The sequence below is a fragment of the Glandiceps talaboti genome, chromosome 1, assembly GCF_964340395.1.
Source record: "Glandiceps talaboti chromosome 1, keGlaTala1.1, whole genome shotgun sequence".
In the NCBI taxonomy this organism is placed as follows: Eukaryota; Metazoa; Hemichordata; class Enteropneusta; family Spengelidae; genus Glandiceps; species Glandiceps talaboti.
In genome coordinates, this window is record NC_135549.1 from 7,080,001 (window position 1) to 7,106,014 (window position 26,014).

The 26,014-nt window shown below is 36.2% G+C and overlaps 1 protein-coding gene across 1 annotated transcript in view; it reads right to left on the reverse strand.

Moving 5' to 3' along the window:
• The window catches only part of LOC144437876 (uncharacterized), a 49,958-nt gene extending 24,233 nt beyond the window's left edge, over window positions 1-25,725 (reverse strand). Inside the window, exons 1-2 of the mRNA XM_078126944.1 lie at window positions 24,729-25,725; window positions 489-1,606 (exon numbers count right to left, since the gene is read on the reverse strand). Of these exons, the coding sequence (XP_077983070.1) occupies window positions 489-1,606; window positions 24,729-25,725 (2,115 nt within the window). The remainder of the gene's footprint in view (window positions 1-488; window positions 1,607-24,728) is intronic.
• Window positions 25,726-26,014: the final 289 nt, after the last annotated feature.

Consider the following 26,014-nt stretch of genomic DNA (forward strand, 5'->3'; position numbering starts at 1 on the left):
TTAGACTAACTTGTCAAGAGATAGAAGAAAGAATCGGTTATCCTCAATACTATATTACATCACCGTCGCTCTTCGCCCCCCCCCCCCCGCCACACACACACACAATCTCCACCCCCTGTCTCTCTACCTTCCTTTACATATGGCCATCCACAGTCTTTTAAAAATTACTTGTTTAATAACATCCATATCTTTTTCTCTCTCTGTTCATCTATGTCTCCACATGAATACATAAATACATTACATACATTCATACTTAACATCTAAAGTTGACAAACCAGTTTTCAAATTGATAGAAGCAAAGCTAGCCTGTGAATTGATTCATTATACGGATTACAACATTTTATCATTTACATCTGCAAAGTCTGATAAGTGACTGTTAAAATGGTTGATTTATCAGTTTAGTGGTGACTGCCATGTTTTCGAGCATTCAACATAGACAGAGTCAAATTCCCTATTTCCGTACATTGTCAATGTGAACGATCACTTACCCATTCAACAGGTGAGGTAGACAGCGAAGGCGAAATCCTGTCTTCATCAACGTGCGTATTCGTGCCGATTATAGACAAATCGACGCTCTCGGCAGTACGTAATCTCCGTCGTTGGTTCATATGGGAATGAGTTCGTCGTAGCGAACCGTCAGTGGGACTCAGACCCTCCGATACACTATAATGTCGTTTGTCTGACTTAGAAGATTTGGCAGGTTGGATGTGGCGGAAATACATATCCCTAAACCTGTTATTGATTGAGGATTCCGAAAACGTCCTGGATGCTCCAGACTTTCCATTGACTGGCTTTGGCTCACTAGGTTGAATTGTTTCTGTGTATGTCGGATTGATTGCAGTTAAAGTTGAATCAAGCTCATCCGTGTCTAGAGCGTTGTCTGATATTTGTGGTTTAACAGCTTGTACTTTGACATTTGCAGTGTTTCTGAAGTTAATTCCGTTTTCCTTAGTTAATTTGTTTGGCAACAGTAGGCTAGGTGAAGGTGATCGGGAATATTCCTTAGGTTCCAATGTGAGGCGATTGACCCGGCATTTCTCACATAACTCCTGACATGTTTGCGTGGTTTGTGTCCATTGGTTTTTGACCTCGGTGGGTCCACATTGGATAGAAACGTCACGTTGCCATGGAAATCGATGCTCGCTTGTGTCTCCTATAATATCAAATTTTTCAAGAGTAGTGGTGTGATTTTTATCCCCCAATCGTTCATCATTTCTAGATCTGTTTTTAGGCCAATCTTTCCGTGAGTATGATTGACTCTGGTGATTTTGAACTGGGGTATTCTTCGTTGGCTTGGCAACCACGTTTGCCTTTTTCCTCTGGCATCTAGGCGCATCATACAAAATGTAATCGTCGATCTCAATGATATCGGTTGGCGAATATTCACTATCTCCAGTTTCCATGGCAATTGCACTGTCGGACGATAGTATCGGATGTCTGCCCTTCAAGCCTGTATCAGACATATTTTCTTTATCATTATTGTTATCAAAATATATATGTTCCACTTGGGCTTCAAGTTCATCCAAATCTTGAAAATTGATAGGTGTTCTACTTCTGGGGGTGTTGATAGAACTTGGAACAGCGTTCCCCTTCAGCTGGGTAGTATCTGTATGATAAAAAAGTCACAGCTGAATTAATAAAAAAAGACAAATTTAATAACACATGATGCGATTTTCACAGTTCCATGAACTAAGTATCTCCGAATGGCACTGGACTATACATCAAATATGTCAGTGAAATGTACAACAAGAAGTCGGTATTCGAACGAGTTCAAACAAATCTAAAGCAATAATCAAATACCGGTCGCGCCATAACGAATGTAATTGCAAACGCTTCAACATATATCGATATAATTCCACGCAAGTACTGAAATTAGGTTTGCATAGAAACATTACAAAAGACAAGATATCACGATTTTCAAATTTAAAAAACAACAACATATCTTCAACTTATAGTTCGCAGAAAAAAATAGCACTGCCTTGGACGTGAGCTGCATATGGAGAGTTGAATGTATTTAACATTGGGAAAGTTTATGTATTGAATCATGGAATGCAGGATACAAGGCCATGTGATAAACTTAATCCGAATCACTATATATGCTCAATTCAATCAAGCATGTGGACCTAAACTTCATTAAAGAAACGCTAACGAACCTAATCACCATCCAACCCTACACAAAATGACATCAAGTATTACATGGATCGATACGAAAGTACATGAATATTAATCGATCACAAACCTGACTTTCTCCGATACAATATTATCCAATATGTTATAAATGACAGAGACACAGAATCCAACCGATGTGCGTGAAGTGATATTGTAGTTGATACGGCCACACTCACAGTCAACCGTGTTGTGTATGTCCGATACTTTACAACAGATGAACGGGTGTGTATATGGATCATACCATTAAATCACAGGTATTCTTTTATGACAGGTATGTGCTGAATGGAAATTGGTCAACATTTTCGCAAACTATGTGTCTATCACTTTACCAAGGCATGAATTTTCTTAGTATTTTACTATTTACAATATTTTCAAGGTTGGTTATTTCACTCACCATTTGACGTCTGCTTTGTACTAGTATTATTCCGTTGTAATTTGCATATCATTGGTAAAGCTAGGGAAAATGAGTAAACCACGTTGTTTCTGTGAATTATGACTCACAGCAAGTCTTTCCATGTAACACCATGAACACGTTATGGATTTGACAATTTCATCTACTTAACCATCAAATACCAACTTCAATTCATCAGTACCTTGCCCCCGTATACTCACCAAAACCACTGAATTGTTACGTCAAACCTCATTAGTCCGTGTCTAGAAAGTACCAGCAAGTCATTAATTCCTACAAACTCACACGAACACTGAAAATCGTATCCTTTGCTCAATTTACTCAACTGTTAAACTGCCATATACTAGTATTTCGTAAAATCATGGCGTCAGTATTTGGATATCAAAGTCAGTTTACACATCCTAAGCCACGTAGAATACTTGTCACGTAATTAGGGACGTATCCGACTCTGTCAATACAGAGTCTACCTGTCAAGTTAGATTATCCGAAACGACACTAGGCGATTGTTCGCGAATGTTAAAACGACTTAATTAGCATATTATAACAATTCTACAGACTCTGACAAAAACAATCTATGAATATATTTACATGTAAACTCTCAAACATTTGTTTATGGAAACACCTGGTTATTTACTATCAACCTTGTACACCAGGAGTGTTGCTTTACAAGGAAATATTTCAAGAGCCAAATGTGTAGACTGTAAACGTAGAATTGGATGAATGTAATAGTTGATATTTGTCATTATATTATACCCAAGTCTACAGTGAAAAGATTCCAATAACATAATAGGTGATATAGAATCAAAATATTTACACGGTGAACGGGCAATCGATAACTTGCCGGTAAAATTCATGGCTTTTAATTCAGAGCTGTGGGGGAGGAAGAGATCCCATGAAAGAAACGTTAAAATAAACATACATGTTTGGGACTCTTTTACATGGTTTCATTCAAAGCATATACAGCCAATAACATGTCAGGTGATTTATTGCTAGATAGCCATAGTTGCAATTCTTACTCTATATGTATATTTACTCCATCGAAAGCAATAAGACTTGCAATACGATTTCGTTAAGTGGGATTACTAACACAAACTCTTTCAGAAAGGCTCCTAGCTCTTAGACTGTCAACAGCTAACACCCTTAAAATCAAAGCAGTAGTACTCAGTATAACACTACCTACCAGTCGTAATATCGCAACCACTTCAACATTTTAAGGCGTCAACTCGAACCATCGGCGAAATCACATCTTAGTCGGAGATAGTTAGTAGCACATACTCTGGGAGACTCTGCTTATATGAGCCGACGAGTAAATGAAACGTTTAAAAATGACAAAAGGTCCTTAATGTAGTACCATGCTCAGGAGTGATTTAGATTCACGAAACAATAACACAAACCGTGATGGAAAAGAAAACCTTACAACTACAGAAGTAAGATTAGCATACTTTATGTAATTTGCAGTAAGCCATTGAAAAGTAGAATAGAATAGGAAAACAGTAGGGATCACTCTGATAACCTTGGACAGGACTTAAACAGAGACAGATTCGCAACATTTCATTACTGTTAATAAGCAAATACTTGATTTACGTATGATGAATTGAAAATGGCATGACCGTGGTGCAATGACCACTATTCAACTTTTATATGTCGTTTATACGCACATTCAAATGACCCATAACCTGTAAATGACATACCGATACCTCGTACCGGAGATCAAATTTATTCGCCCCAAACGGCAAATACTGCAAAAATTACATGTAAACTCTATGGCTACATGATTTAACTTACTAGTAAGTAAAAACACATGCTGTGTGGCCGACCACGCCCATGTTGGGTGATAAGAATGCCAGTACAGTATCAAAGGGGATTATAAATATATTCTGTATCAATTTTATAGTGACATTCTGTAATTGACACTTACGTCAAGACTTGGTTGTCCTACACTGTTGTGTAATATCCACACTAATTAAGTCTGGTTTCCATCGATCTACAAATCATATAGCCTACGACACCAATGACGTCAATGAAATATTCAAAGTTGTCAGTATTATATAATAGTTGTCATAAACTAGGCGATTCAAATCAGAAATTATCGTTGTTTGTCTTTTGAAAATATTTTTGAAAATTACTGCATTAAAATATTAATTATAAAACATCACAAAAAAATTATTCCAGATTTTCTAGATGCAAGTGGCGTACAATTAAATTACAATATATCCCTGAATTTAATAACATTTACCGCAGTAATTCAAAGAAGTATATATATTGAAAAATTCCATGGATTCTCGACAAGGTCAGTTGATGTTACTGTTTCTATGGTAACCGTGTATTGAGATGTGGCATTACATATGGCAGATTCGTTGAACACAAGATTCAAATAAACATTGTGTGAGGAAATGAAAGAAAACAACTCTCTTTGTAACGAGTGTCGATATGAGATTTCTTATTACCGTCAATACGAATAACACGTGTTTGAATGTAACCTCGGAAGACCGCTTCTTGTTATCGTAATAACGCATGACATTATAAGAAACACTCCAATAAATCAAATTGAAGAATAGACTTCCTTCATCTATAGGGAGTATTTCTCCCAACCTTCGTCACATACATGTAAACACGTGAACTTATTTTGACCATGTAGCCACGATTAACGATAACATCTAAATTGGGCTAATATGTATGATAATTCTCGTATCCATTAATGCGAGTACAGACTTCTGGATATTCACCTTAAATATGATACTTGCATCATCCTAAGATGTCACTCATGATACTTGGGTTTCCATGGCGATAGATGTGCATGATCGCACCGTCTGTGGAATGCCATGAAAAATGCATACATAAGAAAACAAGGTGAAAGGTGCCATTACAATATTATATGTGGAACAGTGTCAATAATTATTTTAACTATTCCTTTGGGGAAATAGTCAGTTTATCATTACAGAATGATGTTACGTTGGTAAATATAGCACACACACACACACACACACACACACACACACACACATACACACACACACACACAAAGATCGGATTATGTACGTTTTTTCAGCTAAAAAAATACCGCCAATGGCGCTGTAGCACAACTGGCTGTTGCTATGGGCGTGGTCTTGTTGATAGGCATATTTGCATACATTTTTGGAATCTTTATTAATTTGTCTACCCTTTCCAGTTTTCATCTTTACAATATAAACCATCATTTAGCCGTTGCTATGGGCGTGGTCCTGTTGCTAGGCATATTTCCATACAATTTTTGAATCTTTATTCACTTCCCTACCCATCCCTGTTGTTATCTTTACAATATACATCATCATTTTACAGTTGCTAAGGGCGTGGTCATGGTTACTAGAGCTAGTTGAGTCAAAATGTTAAGGTTTAACCAAAATTGCATTTTTCAGAGAATTCAGCCCAATCTGCTCAGTTGGTTTGGAATAATATACTTTTAAGACCTAATTTGCATATCACTGATGGGATCATCATGTCATGAACATTTCAAATACCCCTAAGAATGTTCCCAACAGATTTCAGCCCCTGCCCTGTAGTCTTTATGTTTATGATTCATAAATCACATTTTTTTTACCCAAACCACACTTCTCTGATCTGATGCGATCATTTTCATTTGAACAATTTCCCAACTAGACACCAAAAGTAATATCCTCACCAAATTATACGGCAATCAGTCTGGCAGTTTTGAGTTGTTCACACACATGTGCATACACATATACACACACGTACACACATACACATACACACACACACACACACACACACACACACACATGTGGGCATACGCTGCGCCATGCCTATATAACACTACTGAACCTTATAAGTTCAGTAGTGCTAAAAATTGTCGCAAGCCCCATGTACTCATTGAAATAAAAGATGCTCTTCGTCATGACCACATACGAATTTGTCAATTAAGTTACATGATCATACTTTCGGTCTTTTTGACGAAACTTGACAAAAAATGGAATAATCTGACGAGTTATTATCGTGGTTGGAAAGCACTCAGTCACTCATGACATTATGTCTTCATTATTTGGATGTATGAAGAGATTGCAACGTGAAAATATTTAGAATCACGGAACTTTTAATAACCACGCAACCTCCCTTCGATCATCTAGTGTTACGGTTTTGTGAAAGTTTAATTGCAGCTTGGATTATCGTGTATATTTCCCTAACAACTCTTCGTCATAGATTGGTAACGATAGAGCCCGAGTCGTCGCGTCTGTCTCTGATACAATAGCTGGTAAACTAAACGGATGCACACATATCGTATCGAGGCAAAAGATACTAGTTCCGATTGTCAGTCCTGATATTTTGATGTCAAGTAGTAAGGCTTATCAGTTCGGATGAGGCAATATGACATAAACAGTGTCTACTTCAATTATGCTTTCTCATATCACTTTCCCAGGTACCATCACCTACGTCATACATGTATGTATGTACGCCAGATATAAACAATATTTCCACGAGCTTGAGCATGAGCTACTCAGTTCTTTGCACAGGGACCTTAATATGTGTCTGAATTCAAATCACCAAGTACAACATACCTCACATTATATATATATATATATATATATATATATATATATATATATATATATATATATATATGTATATATATATATATATATATTATATATGCGGTATAGAACACTGTCTTAGCAGATTGATACTCACCGAGTTATATATATATATATACATATATATATATATATATATATATATATATATATATATATATATATATATATATATATATATAATTTCCCATATATATATAATTACTTTATTCGTCATGCAAACCATGAAATTTCCTTTGCATATATATATTATATAATATATAAGCTTAATTGCCACGAGGACTTGTTCCATTGGGGACACACGACAAGGTCATGAAGTCCAAGGTCATGAAGTCCAAGGCCATGACTAAAATGATAATTTATGTTAAACTGTCGATCTTTCTAGTAAGTGGGACTAAGGTAATGTCGTCACTTGTATACATAAGATATTTGCTACCATTTATGTTTTTATTTATGTTACATGTAAAATGATTCACTGCCGCGGGATAGGATAATTTCAAAGAATTTTACGGTCTGCATCATTCGATCTCTAACATCTGGCTGAAGATTAGATTTCGAATTTCCCTGCTCGGCTGTGCTACGTGAAGTCTTTGTTCAAAAATATCAAATACAAGTCTGATTACCTGGTCAAATTTTCCACCGTCGATGGCACTTTATACAATTTGTCTAATGATAGTGCGGAGATAAAACATTAAACCTGCTTAGATAGTATTCCCAATCTAATACAATGTAATTTTGATTCGTTTAGCCAAGGAAAACACGAGTGATAAAGGGGCCTTGTCACTACGAGTCGCTAAACGAATAGTGAAAATAACAAGTATTGCAACATTTTTTACAACTTGGCTTATGTCAAGTTATATGTGTATAAGTAGATATTATTCTCCAATATTTTTCTTCGTTCTGCCAAGGAAAATACGAATAGCTAGACGAGTAGTTTTTCAGCTAAATGAAAGAAAATATTGGAGAATAATATACTTTCTCAAGCATGATTTGTGAAAAATCAGGAAGTACGTGTTGTCGATTTGGAACATTTTGAGGGTATTTCGAGCATCGTAGAACCAGTGACGTAAACGCGTTTTGATCTGACGTAGAAGGACCAGGGTATAATCAATATTTTCTGTTCAAAGACAAAAATTTGGCTTGTGCTTCTGTGCTGTGAGGCTATAATACACCTAATACTTACTTAGTAAATATTTCGTAATCCTTTGAATTTTCTTTCAAAAAAGAAAATGTAATAATGACATTTTTGGGAATGTTATTGACAAAGTTTCGATTTCAAAGATCACTCTCAACTACATATTTACATTTGGAGTATTCATCTATGGTATATAGGGTATACCTAGAATCAAGTTTCCGATCTGACTTCAGCGTTAGCATATAATCACTACTATCCCTCCAGTCACGTTCAGTTGTGCGTTGGACACAACAAACATTTCCGTTAGTCTGACAGAAAAGTGACGTACGTGCGACAAAGTGTACTCTTTCAGAAAGGTCAAAAGTTTACCAGAAGCATTCATTAAGTCGTCCTGGGTTTTTTAATATCGATCGTGACTTTGACGGTGCATGGTAAAATCAACATTTACCTTACAATTTTGATTTCTACGAAGTACACCGTGCCTTTGCAATATTTGATTTATAAATCAGTGCACACAATTTTAAGTGGATGCCAATGTTGTGATAATCATACACCGTCAACATATCATATACGTAACTACGTCGAATTGCTGGGTTACAGCATTTAGGGTATGGCGTTTTACAATCCCATTTTATATGTTGTTAATAAATACTCTACGTGTCCTGATCTCGTTTTGTTACAGCCATTGGTAAATTTCCTAGTTTTATTTTTATCGAAAAGTGTATAACTGTCGACAACAGTTCTAATATGTAAACTGTAAAACCAAAAAGGGACAAATACAAAGAGTGTCAAGACAACGAGATTGTAGTGAATGTGACGCTATCACAAGGTTTTCCCATAAACCCTTGCAGAGAATGCCCAAAGAGATGGTAGTGAATGTGACGCTATCACTAGGTTTTCCCATAAACCCTTGCTGAGAATGCCCAGAGATGGTAGTGAATGTGACGCTATCACTAGGTTTTCCCATAAACCCTTGCAGAGAATGCCCAAAGAGATGGTAGTGAATGTGACGCTATCACTAGGTTTTCCCATAAACCCTTGCTGAGAATGCCCAGAGATGGTAGTGAATGTGACGCTATCACTAGGTTTTCCCATAAACCCTTGCTGAGAATGCCCAGAGATGGTAGTGAATGTGACGCTATCACTAGGTTTTCCCATAAACCCTTGCTGAGAATGCCCAAAATGGCAGAACACATGTCAAATATAACAGTATTAAGGCTTCTTTACAAGATTTCAAAGTTGAATAAGTTAGCAAGGCGCTATTTCATCATGATATTCAAGTTAATAGCAGTAATCAATATATTTGCAATACATGCATTGATAAAAGGCAGGAATAAGACCTGACTGAACGTTTCAGCAATACTCCGTGTTGCGTCTTGTCAGTTAGGAATGTCAAAGCATTGACCCTGGTGTGAACTTAAGGATTTATGGTCAGACACAGACAAGGTGGGTCAAACTAATCTATGTTATATTTAGCCTTGCTCGGCTTTTCAGTCAACGGTACTGCTTTGCATCCAGTGGCGATTATCTGCGATGATGACGAGGAAGATGTAAACGCATCGCTAACCTTGAAACCCTGTGATGGCATTGTATGTATATTGAATTTCTAAACATTACTATTGGAGATAGACTGTAACGTGTAACAAGTGCCTACGTAAATTACTTTAAAGTACAAGGCAGATGGGTTTCTAGAACAGACAATATTATATTACGTACTAAATATATGGATTAAATTGAGACGTTTCCAATTAGATCGTGTTATGTCAACTTTAAACAAGAACCAGGCAAAGGTTTTGGCGCCATGTCTGTGATACTACGATGTATCGCACGAACTGACAGTGTATTCTCAGTCAAGTCGGGATCAATTTGTTCCATTAGGTCTGTAACGACTGCTAAGTAATGTCTGCATGGGGAAATGACAAGTCACTTGAAAATTGTCTCGTGTCGGCAACAAAGTCAGAGCAAATTTCCTCTAAGTGCGTATTCGTGTTCTGCAGTTTACATGGATTTAGTAACACTGGGAAAGAAATAATACATTTGGAAAGCATTAAAAAATAATCCACGAACATGCCGTGAACTTCGAAGAAAAAAAGGTAATGAGATCAACGAATAAATGGTTTAGTGTAATTCCACGATGAGAAGTTTTATAGCTTATGACAACATATGACAGTAACAGCATAAAATTAAACAATTTATTTGCTTTCTGTCACAAATGTAATGAATCTCAAGAATCAAACAAAGGCCATGTATGACAGCTGATATCGTATAATGAAGTGGATCTGTCGAATCCTGTCAGCGGGTATGAATCATAAGAAATTTATGACTAGACTCGGATATATTTTATTCCTAGCGCCTAAAGGGATTCCAAACTCACGTAAATAAATGATATTTATATTCGCTTCAATGATTTCTTTTCATAAACGTTAGTTTTAAATGAATAGAGACTTTCTTTGTCAGACAAGTGGTCGCATACGGTTTATTGAATATGGATGATGTAAGAACATAGACAGTACAATAGTATTCATCATTGTGAGCTGGTATATTGCTGAGTTTACTGCACAGGTGTTCAACAGATCATTGGACCAATCTAATCATCCTCGGAATATTCAATATTCTGATGTACTGAGTAAGTCAGTTCTAATTGGTTACTGCACAGGTGTCCAACAGATCATTGGACCAATCTTGTCATCCTCGAAATATTCGATACTTTGATATTCCGAGGAAGCCTAACCCATCCACTGAAAACGGCGCAGAAGGATCGGCTTACCTAATTGAAACAAGAAACGCTCGTAAACAATATTTGCATTATGCAGGTATGCTCCTGATAGTGAAATGGTATAACTCATCTCGTGCACAGTGCCTTATTAAAACAACCCGTAAATGATATTTTCAAACTTTGTAATTAAGCGCTATTTTGAGAGAGAAAATCAAATTACAATTCATCGTTTGAAAGATTGTATGAACAAAAAAGGGGTTCGTGCATGTGTATGTGAATATGCATACTTGTCTGTTTGTCTGCCGTTATGTGTTTACATATGCGAGTGCATTTTAGGTTTGTTTTAATCACCATGGAATATAATATACTCCATCATCCAGACTTCATCTCTTTAAAACTTTTGTCTCACAATACATTACACAGGTTTAGATATATCTATATGATATATCTATATCTATATGATATATATATATATATATATATATATATATATATATATATATATACACACATACACACACACACACACACACACACACACACACACATATATATATATATATATATATATATATATATATATATATATATATATATATATATATATATATATATATATATACAATGTATATATATATATACATATACATATACATATACACTTACTACCAGAAATTGGGATGTCTAAAGCCATAACGCAGAAACGAGAAACTCTGAATTGTGGCTTTTAAAGTCCTCCTAATTTCTGGTATTAAAGATATGCTCTGCTACTAATATTGCATTGAGCACTGTTGCCGCCAGAGAGACACCCTCATTATTATTATTATTATTATTATTATTATTATTATTATTATTAATAGTTGGCACATTCTTGGTAGATTAACGAAATATGGTAAAGATTTGTAACTACATTTAGAACTATATGGTACAAAATACTGAAAATGAAAACGTTCAAAAAAGTCACTACCAAACCTCCTGTGGTATCATCTGACTATTTTGAACACAATTCTCGGTTGATATCTTTGAAAGAGAAAAAATGTCCAAGTAAATGGTTGATAATGTAATCAAATAGAGACCAATTTGATGGCAGACGTCATACTCTGCTTCTTGCCGTACGTGACAGCATATTGTGTACGTGTAGACTAGAAGGCAACGTGGGATATCATACCATAAACGTATTATGACAATCTATTCATACGGGGTGTGAATTACTCATCATCCATAGTATATTTCTTTGGTCATTAGTCTTTTTAAATGGTACAAACGTGTCAGTTTCATAGTTGGTTACATAAGTATATATAGTGAATGAATATGAAATGTAATGCGACGAAGTCTTCTTTCACCACTAAGCTTTACATGTAATTACATTTCAATAATAACAGAAGTTAATAACACAGCGTTCTATTTATGTACATCTATGACAAGTAGTTGTAATAGCAGTCTCAAGCTGAATTCAATGCACATAACCATTGCCATCTCGGAGTTTTGAAAGATTTGTAAAAAAAAAAAAAGAAGAAGAAGAAGAAAGCCTTGAGGCTAGAAATTAGTACGGGTGAATGATTGAAGTATTTCGGGTCAGAATCGCAATGTAATTAAATTGAATTTAATCATTCACTTCTCCATGCAGTAAAAGTTCGACATCGGTCAATATAGCAAGCTGGTACTCGACATAGCCGCCCAGCGTGACTCCTCCTTCTTTATTTATGGAGTCCAGCGTCAGATGGTTGCAAAAAAAAAATAGTATCTTACATACCTGGCCAGTTAAAACTATTCCTAAACCATTAGTGACCGCGTGTTGCTCACATCTACCAGCAAAATTGGTTGTGCATCAGTTATCTAGATCAGGTTTAATAGGAGCCAAGAAACGAGATCGATTCCACAGAGAGTGTAATGATAACTTACACAGCTTGCATTTTATAGCACTAGCGTGTGTCCTAGATAAATGTACATTACAATTAAACTATAGCTGTTCTGCCGAAGGTCGGTATATCATTAAAGCACACGTGCCTTATTATTGTGACTAGCTACCTATATACCACGAATGTTGTGACCTGATTCGTATCGGGTGATTTATGATGTATAACGTTTATGTCAACATTTTAAATAGTTTTAGAGGTTATACTTGGACCAGGAAATAATGTAATTTGTACTCATCACTGGTATAAAAAAACACGTCCCAATCAAGTAAATAAAATACATGGACATTTTTGACTAGTTTTATAAAAAAAAAGACGCGTATAAAATTATTATATCTGGAATTATATATATCGATGACGTAAAACCTGATAATAAAACGTGATTATGTTTATTACTATTATAAATATGTTAACATTTATAGTTTAGCATTTACATATTTGAACATAGTAGAATAACACACTGCCAGGGCGTACAAGTTCAAATAGTCAAGTCTTGCTGATGTCTACCGTGTGCCTAGGTCAAAGGTCATGTCAACATGCTGTCTGTTTTTTGCTTTGTTGGTAAATGGAGATTATAGTATATATCGTCTTTATATCTCAATGGTAAGGTAATTTCAGTTTCAATACTACACGATGTAGACTATCAAATAGATAACAGTTTCATCTTTACCTGGAAATGAAGAGGACACTGTAACATGATTAATCGCTAGCATCTCGCCATCTGAATGAATCTCCCAAAATGTCTGCCAGATACATGTATATTGATCCTTGTCGGAAGCATCGTGTCCATTACCACAGGTGATTCTATCGTTGACGGTATCACCAATCAATTGGAATGGTTACAGACGTCCAACATACATGTATGTGTGATATTAATATATGCAAGGACAGTGTCCTTGACAACCAAATACCAGTTCAAACTCATTAAGTTATTTCAATGGCAAGTCAGGTGAAATAATAAAGCAGAAGTCCTAAACACAACATTGTGTTCTGTTTTTATCAAAATCTATTCTATTCATTGACCCCCATTGAATTCCAAAATAAAAGTGTCGGAGAAGCCACATTGAAAATTTACGCGCGAATAGAGTTCACCAGAAAAGGAAACGCCTCTCAAGGTAACTATTCAGATATCAAATAACGAACAATCAAATAGCCACTGGTGTATAAACAGACAGTTTCTAATGACCGACAAAAGTACTTCAAAACATTTATAAAAAACCACAAAATGGCAAACGCAGTTGGTTGGTGAGATAAGTATATTACATGTATGTTATATTGCCATGGGTGCAAAGTAGTAGGTCCAAATGTATTCCATGTTATTCAGAAGTCAGGATGCGGGCCATGACCACAATTGCAAGGAAGTTTGAAACCATTTGGACAACTGAGGTCATTTTACAGTGTGTTTAGCCCTAAAAGAATCACTGGTTTAAACTTTTATTGGATGAGTAAGGTCTCAAAACCATTGCTGTCCCATCGATATAATTTACAAGTGTACCATTATCCGTAGAGATTCTCCACGACCGTATCATCCGTATGAAGTAAAGTGTTGCACCATCACAGCTACATTTATGACGACCCGTACAAGCAATCGTTACCTTTGTTCCTATTGGGAGTGTAAGCTTAAGTAAAGATAATTAATTTCTGATTCAAGATCCGGTTTATGTGCTGATATAACAACTAATATTAGACAAGCGTTGATCAAGTGACGTCAATTTCACACGACATGAGGTAGACACATATAGATGAGAGGTGTATTTTAGCTGTTGTCATCGGAAACTAAAAAGCAACGGAACAGTCTTCGAATTTCACGCTATAATAGGCACCAAAGTGGTTTAGATGATCCGTCAACGACATAGGATTAGTCTGCAAGCTACACTGAATGACATTTCACTAGATATTTTTACTGTGTTGAATGCTACAAGGCTAGAAATAGGAGAGTGAAAAGGGATTAGAACAACTCTAACTCGTATTACCAAATGTCATGACCTTATATCGTTTCTACTTCCTTTTCTCTCTCATCTGACTATCTAATTAAGTTGGAAAAAGAAGGAAATTGACTTTCTCATTGACAGTAGGATACGATCTCTGTTAATGGTTCCGGCAAAGAAAGAAGACGTCCTACAAGATTATGAAAACGATGTTTAGACGGTTTTACGAACATCAAAGTGAAAATAAAGATTAATATGTCCTTGACTTATTTCCGTATTTCAATTTCAAGTTGATGAATTGTTTTTTTTAACAACTGTAGGATTTGTAGAACGATACCACAAATAATTGGAACCGACTCTTTTAGCATAAATGGTTGCCATAGTGATGTTTTACAAGCCTACCTTATCTTGTAATAAAGATTAGTTAAATGTCCATGTAGGATTAAAATTTAGGAGAGAAAACATCGCTGACAGTGCTATAGAAAACAATTAGCCCTGAATAAATGAGTGCTCCTACCTAATCCTTCAGACTCCACTGATAAGACAACACTAATATGAGAACCTGGGAATGAATCATGAGCCTTTAAATTTACTCACCCATTTCAAATATTACATTGTTGTAGAATTGTTATAGGTTGGTTTTATCATATTCCTTCTGTATAACTGCAATTTGGGTACAACCAAGATTTGGTCGTTCGCAAAATACAACCCAAGACCTAAATTTGGTTATTAGATAAGATTGGTCGTTCAAAAAATTCAACCCTTTACATTTGTAAGACCTAAAAAGAACCATATATATTCTCCTTTCTTTGTTTACACACTTTTGACCCCTTACTGTGATGCACAGAATCAAGTGTTTCATTATGAATAAGGTTCAGAATAAAGGACCCTACAAGTATTATAGAGGCGCCATATGAAGACCTCCCTAAGGCACAACAGTTAACAAAATGGCAAGATTAAGAATATTCTTTCTAGAATTACTGACACAGTTGATATCACATCAAAGCGAGTCACTTATCATAAATCGTCCTGTGACAGCAGCAAGTCAGTGATCGTAAACAACGCGTACTTCATATTTCATTTCATCGATGTATATGCAAAATTTAATTCGCTAAACTTGTCTCCACAGTTGTATTTGATCGTACCACATTTGTCTGCAAACAGCAGAATGTATACAATTGTAATAAACAGTAATAACGGTGATATTGTCACACATGAACTTTTCGACTTGCGGAAATATAATTTCCAACAAACAAACTACCAGTGAATGGTGGCCTGCCTGTAGAGTTTTTTTTGTACGCATAATAAATTCATACCAAACACGGAATTTTTCATTGGCAATCGTAATGGTAGTCTATCAGCTAGCCCTCGGATGTTCTTCCGATAAAATACGACACACAGCCGAACAACGCTATCGAGGATGGAACCAGGCCTCACATGCGAACTTCGTTCGCTTTTAGTTATAGCATTGAAAGAAAGCCCGAACGTCTAGCAGCAAGACTATCGTAATGGCAAACACGATAAACACTTGAAACAATGGGGTAAATTTCTTCAGGTTCTAGATCCAGTGCAGTGACAAGAATTATATGTAACTATTTCCAGTATCGATGTTTGTGGTGATATTATTTGCTTCTTTTGACTTCAATAAAACAGTGAAACTTACAGCGATTCCCTTATGAGTCCCAGTGACCTTTTGACCTTTGACTTAATTATCTTTTAGACATTTATCACAACAAACTTATCAACAGCTACCCCTCTTCCAATAAATCTTGGTGCTGTTTTTCCCTAATTGGTAATAAAAATGTAATGCATATATATTTATTTATTATCTTGTAGTTCAGAAACCATATGCCACGACTATTGATAATCGTAATACTAAGCTGACGGCGACTCTTTGTGTGCAATTACAATAGTAATGGAAAATGGATATGTATACTTACTACATTTAAAGTACGCATATTTTTTTCGTTCTATTCCCAAAACGAAAAGATGTACACAAAACTGACAGCCTTTTTGGCGATTGATTTCCACAAAACCGTTGGGATAACCGACGCCATCATTGTCAGAATAATGATTTATTACTGAGACCCTTTCCCAGGTGTATAGTACTTACTATTACATTGATCTGAGAGGAAATTAAAACATTCTAATCACCTTTTGAAGATGTCGTCATGGTTTTTCTTCTCCAAACACAAAAGTGGAGAAACCTATATAATAATAGACGTTATATTATCAACAATCGTGATGAAATTAATTTGATTCCAGCTGCATTCACACGAAATGACTCCATAGCCTGTCAGATTACTTACGTCTATAGTACAATATGAAATAGGTACTGGTGAGCGTCTGTTTTTCATTTCAGAAATTAATAGCATGACCTCAGTTTCATATCCTATATTTATCAATATCCTTCTGTAACAAAACGAAGATTTAACACAAGTTCCGATATCGTGTTTGATGTGATTAACTTGGCTTTAAACACCTGGTACATGTCTCAGCTATTTTGGGAATTTGTCATATCATAAAATGATTAATGTTGATAAATTTTGTGGATTTATTTCTCCTTTTTAACATTTTGATAGACACTTGTATTTTTGCCCTGAAATGAAATTTTAAAATTACTTGCAATTGTGATAAATCAATACCTTTTCACGAAGATAGGCCGACAGTATGTATGTATGTATGTATGTATGTATGTATGTATGTATGTATGTATGTATGTGTTACTGACTATCCCACTTGGACTTTTGTAGCTTGTAATAGCTAAGACAAGAATGACTTCCTATAAGTTATATTATTCCACTTTAAACTTTGCACGTCTGTATTATGATGACAACAAATGCTTCAGACATCTTTTCACAAAATATTCTCACTCAATTCGACCTGGAATGTTTGAAGAGAAAGCCATGGACAATATCGACTTGGCTGTATTATACGGCTTTTATAGTTTACCTAATCCCATATGATCGAGGGTCCAGCTCACAATAGAGGATTTTGTTCAACTCTTGTATTAAATCCTTAAATGTTCTGTCAGATGTATGTTACCTATAGAAAAGAAAACCATGCCCATCGTACGATGTTCAGTGCGATCGCAAGGTAGACAATTGAAGTCAAGTTTTCAATTCACATCGAAGCCTTTAATGTAGATGCGTGCAGAGTTACATAGCTAGATACTGGAAGATCTTGAATAAAGTGCAAACCATGTTTATTTGACATGAGATGGACTCGAAGACCCATTTCCTTAGGGTATGATGAGAACTAGTGAACCAACCCATGCATGTAAGATTTACAACGACCTCCTACTTCAGTTTACCATCGAATGTCGCCTAGCTACTACAGTATATTACAGTCTGTTGGATACATTCATGCCCCTTTTAGCAACACCATCGTTTTCACAGGCTAGAAAATCTGTGGTTATTAGTAATGGCACATATGTTTATATATATACATAAATAACTGTGGTCTATATATAACGGAAGCAAATTGACTTGCATCTCTTATATATTTGTAATACATATTGTTTCATCGAAGAAATATAACACACTTTGTTGTTGAATTACCCATGACAGTAGCGTTTACAAGCCCGCGGGGTTTTCTGATGTTCTGGAAACTGATTAATATATTGGACTTGTCTCCAGTGATTTGGGGAGATCACGTAGTGTGAAGATAATTCGTCTAACTAAACATGTTTGAATTACACTATCTAACGCATATCCTCTCGATCAGTCGTCTCATCGCGATATATGAAGGGGTCACGCGAAGGTGAAATTCGTAAAATTTATTCAATACCTTTAACTCAAATAGGCACCTGGGATTTCAGGAGATGGCCATTGCAGTCGGATAGACCATCAAACGTGATGGTTTTTTTGTACAGATGTTTATATTTGTGCTCATCATATTCTGTTTATTAGTAATAGGATCTTGAGGTACAAAATTAATTTTGCAAACGTCGGTATAAACTTATCTTTGCTTAGTGACAAAATATTTACAAGTTTATCTATTATTTAACCTTTTAAGAATATATGTAAAGTAGTTTGTCGGCTTGACATTTAGAAATGTAGCTATTACAGGTAGAGGTTGTCATATATTCATAGTGATCCAATCCTACTGATCCCATCCTTGCTTTAAGATATAATAGTGTTAATGCTTTGGAATATATCAGTATCATCGTTACAGGCCTGGTATGTTTTTTTTAATTATCAGCTTGGATGTCTACATCACTATTATAGTGAAAGCAGAATAGTAAGCCGTATTGCTTCTTGAATAAAATGCGGATTTCTGTACTTTCATTTTTACATGTTTTACTTTGATTGTATACTGGATGGCATGAAGACATTATTGCCAGTGGGTGTATCTAGTGAAGTAAGTGACTTGAATGGCGATCCGTTCTGGTAAATTGTCTGCATAGCCATAGAATAACGATTATTTTGAAATTTAATCAAAGTTTCATTTGTAAAACCTGTAACAGAGGTATAGAGATAGACTTCAGGATTACCTAATGACTTATTTAATCAACATTATTGGAGCGCAATTGTAGTGAGAGATAAAAACGGAGCTAATAAGACATAAAGCTTTCTTTGAAAGGGTTAATAGCACAGTTTTAATACCAATAACAGCACGATGAAAAATGTATCAAATCAATCAATATTTGATCAACGCAAGTTCTCAAATAATTGTGTGAGTGTGTGTGTGTGTGTGTGTGTGTGTGTGTGTGTGTGTGTGTGTGTGATTAATAATGAGACTATATGTGAATCAACAAGTACATGTTACGTAGAACAAGTTCATCTGCCATTTGTGATTAGCTCCCACTGTTGTGTGTTCATGCCGCAGTAGGGTGACCGGTTCTCTAGCTCGCTGATTATTGTTAAGTATACCAAATACGTAAAGGTACAACATTTCGCCCTAAAAACTGTGCACATTAGAAAAAGATGCTCATATTTCATCTGAAATATGAATGACATGTTCTATATTAGCGAGAAGTAACTCTTTAGGGAGCGGATGGAATTACAACTCATTGAATAAGATTAGCGATTTTGTCAAGTCGAATCCCTTAGTGGTCTGAGGTCGAATGTAGCTGTGTGTGTTGTTTTATGTTACATATAAAACTACTGTGTCTAGAAGGGCGATTACATTGTAAAATACTCAAATGTTAGAAACATCGTATTATAAGATATAAATCCCATAAGAGATATTTCCCTAATAACTACAAAGAACATAGATAAATAATTCACGTACATGAAACTTAAGTACTGTAATGATGCCACGCTTTCTTAATGTTGGTTTACAAATGAACATGGCTTTCCTAATACCATGTGTCGTCATTGGAAATACCAACCTGACTTCGAGGGGGAACAATGGCGTGATTATTTCACTACTGACAAGGTGTATATAAAGTTGGGATTATTTTCATATTCAGATTCTGATTGAATTCAGAAACTTCAACTTGCATTACTTCAGTGTGGAAGTCCCAAAGTACTCGTGAGGAAATTGTTTATTCACTATTAAACAAAACGGGCATTTAATATTAAGCATTTTTACAATGTAAACGAGCGTTGAAATTTTAATAGCGTCGGTGCTTTGGTAAACGGTGAGTTCTTGCTCGTTTTCTTTCCAAATTTAGCCGCGTAAATGAAACTCTCTTGAATTCTTTGATGGGTTATCAGATTACAAGAACAGAGAATTGCAATTTGTAATTTATGATATAGGATATGTCACGTCCAACATAAGCTTACAAATATCATTTCACCAAGTCTTCTGGTGAAAAACAAAACTTTTATGACGATTTTAGGTTCAAAGGTCAGGATATAATTTAGCTCAAAAACAATACCTTTTATCACGTGACGAATCACGACTATTGATTATTCACTAATGAAACTCATAAAGGACTCAGTAACATTTGACTACTAATATGCCGACCGTGGTCCACCCCACCCCCTCTCCTCACCTCGCACAGTGTGTGGTGAGATTTTGTTGAAAATATGAAACTGGGTAAAAGTTACAAATTACATGTAAATGGCAATCATTCGAGCTCTTCATCGGATCATATGATGATGACGTACATGATCGTGAACCTGATAAAATCCACGGTCCATTAACTTGATAGAACCTCATGGGACCCTCTCCAAAAATAGAAAGAACTGATTGTCGGAAGTTCACCGAGAGATAAATGAATCTGGGGTCAGTAAAGTTTACGCCGGTTTACTGTAGCATTTCCATGCTAATGATAGGGTATAGTAATATAGATATCTACACCTGGGCCCTTTTACGTGTTTCACATATATACATAGATTCATCCATCAATCGATGGAGGCGGGAAATCTGCAGCTATCGACTGAGATAAAGAGCTTATTAGATTAAGATCACGTTCAGCCAAGTGTGATACGATTATGTGATAGAGACGGATAGTTGGGCTTAGCGAAGTATATCGTTAATAGCGCTAGAAAGTTAGAAATAGTTAGATTTCACGATATGTTCGGGTATTACTGTTTACTAGTGTGTAACGTGTGTTATCGATGATTTATAACACTAGTGTAATGATGGAAATCGTATAACATTTAGCAGTTACTTGCTATTGCATTTTATACAACGACCTGCCTATATGTTAGTGGGGGGATACAGGAACATGGCGATATCTTGGGGGTACAGCAGCCTATTGATATCTGGGCTGGGAAGCAGTTACTATAATTGCATACAACAACATATTGATACATGGGGATACAGTGGCCTATTAACATCGAGCTGTGGGGGGGGGGCGACTTTCTACCGAATATCATCACCACCACCACCACCATCATCATCATAGATACAAATATGGCATCAAATAAGAATGTACTTGTACATTCGACCTCTGCAAGCACTTTCCTCTCAGTTCAATGTTTTTACCAAATCGCTAAACAGAGTAAGATGAATGTGTATACTCAGACAGACAGAGTTGTTATCCTAGCTAAATACATCATCATGTTTTAACTTGTCCACTGGTACATGTATGCATCGCTTAATTCCAGTCTCATGGGACCAGAGTCGTCTTCATAATACTATTCATATTCAACTGGAAGGACTTCAATATCCACAGACTTTAAATACTGCAATCAGTATTCACACAGCGGTGTGTGCTATTACTTTTATTTATTTAGATACCATTAATACTTGAGGCTATAGTATTGTGATTCCACGTTCTGATATGGACCCGGGTGACGTCATCATTGCTATTAACACCGACTAGAGAACAGTCTAGTAATTACTCCAAATAGTTTACTTTTCTAATGTAACATTAATGTAGAGTTCATCGAAGGTCACTGCACATCGTGGCACTATAAATGATCGTAAAATTGTGTATGTATCCCGGGGGTGCTACACCCAATCTCACTAACGGAATGGATTGTAACAAACTCTGCAGGTGAATTGTTATGTTGAGGGATTTTGACACCTCCTAATAACCCATTGTTCTTGTGCTTTCACCTGTCTACAGACAATGTATTGAAAACAATGCCTGTTTTATTTTAAAATGGTCTGTCTTATGTGTTGTAGCTTTGTTAAACAAATCATTCGAAAATGAGTATTACATTTACACCTTTCTACAAATTAGTGACTTCTAAGTATTTAAATGGTTCACTTAACAATCAACACTTTATTATAGACTGTGATTAGGTTCCGAAAATGGGAAATTGTATGGCGATAATTATGTGTCGTGAATAACATGTTTAGTCATCGTTTGGTTTGTTTGTTGTTTTTTGGGGGGAGGGGGGAGATTTTAAATTTCTTAAATTATCCCTGAAAATTATTGATCCTGATGAAATGCAAGTCGTATTTGACACAATTTGACTGATAAAAATTACAGTGTCTGAATTATTTATTGTTTGACGTCATAATTTGACTCCGCTTATCAAGGATGTTCGAATAATCAAAACAGAAGAAGGCTAATTCGTGCTGGGGAAAATACCATCACAGACTTAAACGCGTCTTGCAACAGATCTATTGGTTGTCCTATCTAAAATGGCGTTGTCTATAGGTACGAAGGTTAATATCATTTGAAGTGTCATAAACAAATGAGTAAAAAGTCGATTTAAGCGATACAGAGAACAATCACTTGATGCAACGTAGCAGAAAATTCAATATAGTCTGCCACGCTAATCATAGATTCCGGTTATTATCTAAAAACCAACTCTACAAATACCATGGCATATCTGTCCAAACTGGAGTTTTTAATTTATAATGATTGGGGATGGGGGGGGGGCGCCGTTTTTTAAGGAGGCGAGTTGGTTCATAGAAGAGACCAAGTTGATCTTTTGGGGAGGGGTCCGTTCTTAAGATGCCAGCCATTTAAAGGAGACATATCGATTTCGAGAAGGCCAACTTGAAACAGTAAACAGTCTTATTGATAAATTCATTGGTATTGCACATGTCGATTTCATGGCAGTGTTTGTTTTAATTCAATTGTTCTAATAGCAGTGAATAATTTATTTAGCATCGAACAATAGTTTTAATTTCGACAATGAAACCTTCGTTAGAGGTATATTCACACAAAAACAATTACATATAGTGAGTATCTATTAAGACATGCAAAGCCACAGTAAATTAATCAAAACATACAAATGGTGGATGACAATTATACTGACAACGCCAAGTTCAGTGATACCAGTCTGTAGGGAAAAAAACACCACAAGTTCAGCGTAACGTTCACTCATTTCGACTGTACAACAGCGTACTTCCAGGTATATATCGGTGTTGATAACAAGTGGTGAAGTGAATGTGGCTGCTTATAAATAACAAATGCATTCTAAAGATATCTGTAGCTAGAAATTGATTTTTCAATCAACATATAGCAATCTCCTCCAGCTACGGATATGAATATCTAATTACATTGATTATTAAAAAGTTACTCTTCCAAAATTTGTTTGAATTGTTGATGAGTTTGTGCCTTAAGCATAGCATAGAAATGCTCATTACGAGTTACCAGCATTTAATTATTCAAAGCTAAGATTTAAAGAACTAAGAACTAAAGTATTTTCAATTAGATCTGTCCAGAGGGTTGAGTGTTATACGGTAGAAGCACGTGGTGAAATGTTTCCCGAGTAGCCGCTACGTCTACGGTGATGCCAATCGTTTAAGTTTCTTGTGTGTAAAATGTCAATAATCCAACTCTTGATATTGGGAAATATTCATGATTGCTATGTCCCAACAGCAAACGCTTTTGAGTAGTCGCATAACGTTTTAAATAACGCGTGGTTATCACGAAGTCAGCGTGTGATTGCAATGAAGGTGTCAACAACTACTTTGTCTCAACTTGTTTTTAGATGCCACGCGGTCACTGAGGGTTGAAAACTAATTATCACCAAATTTGAAATTACAAAGGACATCGCAGCGTCTCACCAAGATTAATGTTCGCCTAATATAGATGCATTTGCATCACACTCCAATGGCTATGTATGCCCATGGAACTATAACTATAACTACTTCCATGGTATGCCCTAGTGAGTTTACATGACTCGGGGGAGGGGGCTAAAAATACAAGACGGCAACAGTTGAGGACCGGAGTCGAGGATGGCTTTAATTTGACCATGGAGGTATAAGGGGATATACCGCCATAATTTGACACAACAATTGAGTATGAACTACACTCACGCTACCGAGTGCTTATATTTGTACTATTTTTAGCCAGAACCGTGAAAAGACTCACGCACATAATTGAATTAGCCTAATTGGACTTTTTCAGTCAAAAACAAAGTGCCAAAGAAACAATGCAACTGAATAGATACAGCCCCAGTACACACATGTACTACATGAGGAACATGTTTTACCATAGACCCTACACGAACTTCAATGGTTTTACGTATGGTATTTAAAAATAGATATCAAAACACGCATTATCTTACCTGCGGTTAAATCTAAGTCCAACTTGGGACTTGGCGGTAGTTGTGTGTCTGAAGCGTCGTTTACTACTAATTCATTATTTTCATTTTCAGCATCCATCTGTTCGTCATTTACTTTGTCATAATACTGCTGAACGGCACTTTCAAGCTGCCTTTTCAAAGCGTCTCCATCAGAGTAATGTCGTTGTTCTGCCACGTTGTTTTTCAGGCATTCAACTTTGACCTTTGATATATCATTATCTCGATTAATTTCTCTCTCAATCTCACAGGCTATTTTGTGTCTCTCGGGATCGGATGCTAGCTTCTTTGATGAGCTTTGGTCGGTCTGATGTGAGTTGGGTGAGGTGTTTTCGTCGTCATTTATACTGTCTTTGAGTATTGATGAAAGTTTAGTATCCTTGATTCGTTGAGTGTCAAGGGAGAAGATGATGGCTGCCATGTCTCTGTCGACTGTTGAATCGTGACTATTGGCTCCATCCCATTTCACGTGTCTCCTGTCAGGCTGTGAAAATTCTTCTCTCGGGAAGGCAACCGATTCTTTTCCGTTTCCAGATCCTGAAACGTTTTCTGCGCTGTGATGAACATGGTTATGCTGGAAAAATGGAGAGGACACCAGTCGTGATGCATCTGGCTGGTTTTTATTTTTATCCGTTAAGCATTTGAGGTGCGACTTTCTATCCCGACATTTGATCCTTTTATCCAATTTTTCAGTTGTCCGTTTGATTGTGTACAATGCAGCAGTTGCTTTTGATTCAATGTCTTCCAATTCACTGTGCGTAGGCGAGGTACCAGCTCTCGAGCTCCGTGGTGACCGATACAATGGTGGCAATGGATCAGGAGTTTGATTTCGCCGTGGTTGCTTTGACTCAGGTCGACTTTGCCTTCGCTGACTTATCTCATCATGGGTTTGACGATGTATTGACTGCTCTATCTTACCTCGATCCCTCTCAAGAGCAGCCAAATCGTCAATTATAAACCTTACTTGGTTATCGATATCCATTTTTAACAGTAACTTTTGTCTCACAGAGTATCTTGAATTGTCTCCTGGTATACGTGACACAATGATCTAGATCTCGACCAAGGTTCGAACATAGCAACAGGGTAATGATTTTATACGGGTTGTTGCTTGAAAGTCGCGTATCGCTTATCCCGTCTACGAAGTATGTAATTCACATGTTTTGGCGTCATCTTAAACGTTACGAGAGCTGTGAGAAGTTACTAGGCATTTCCACCTCTGACACGACCATTGAACTCTGGGAGAGAGGATTCACCATGCATTGTCATGTAAA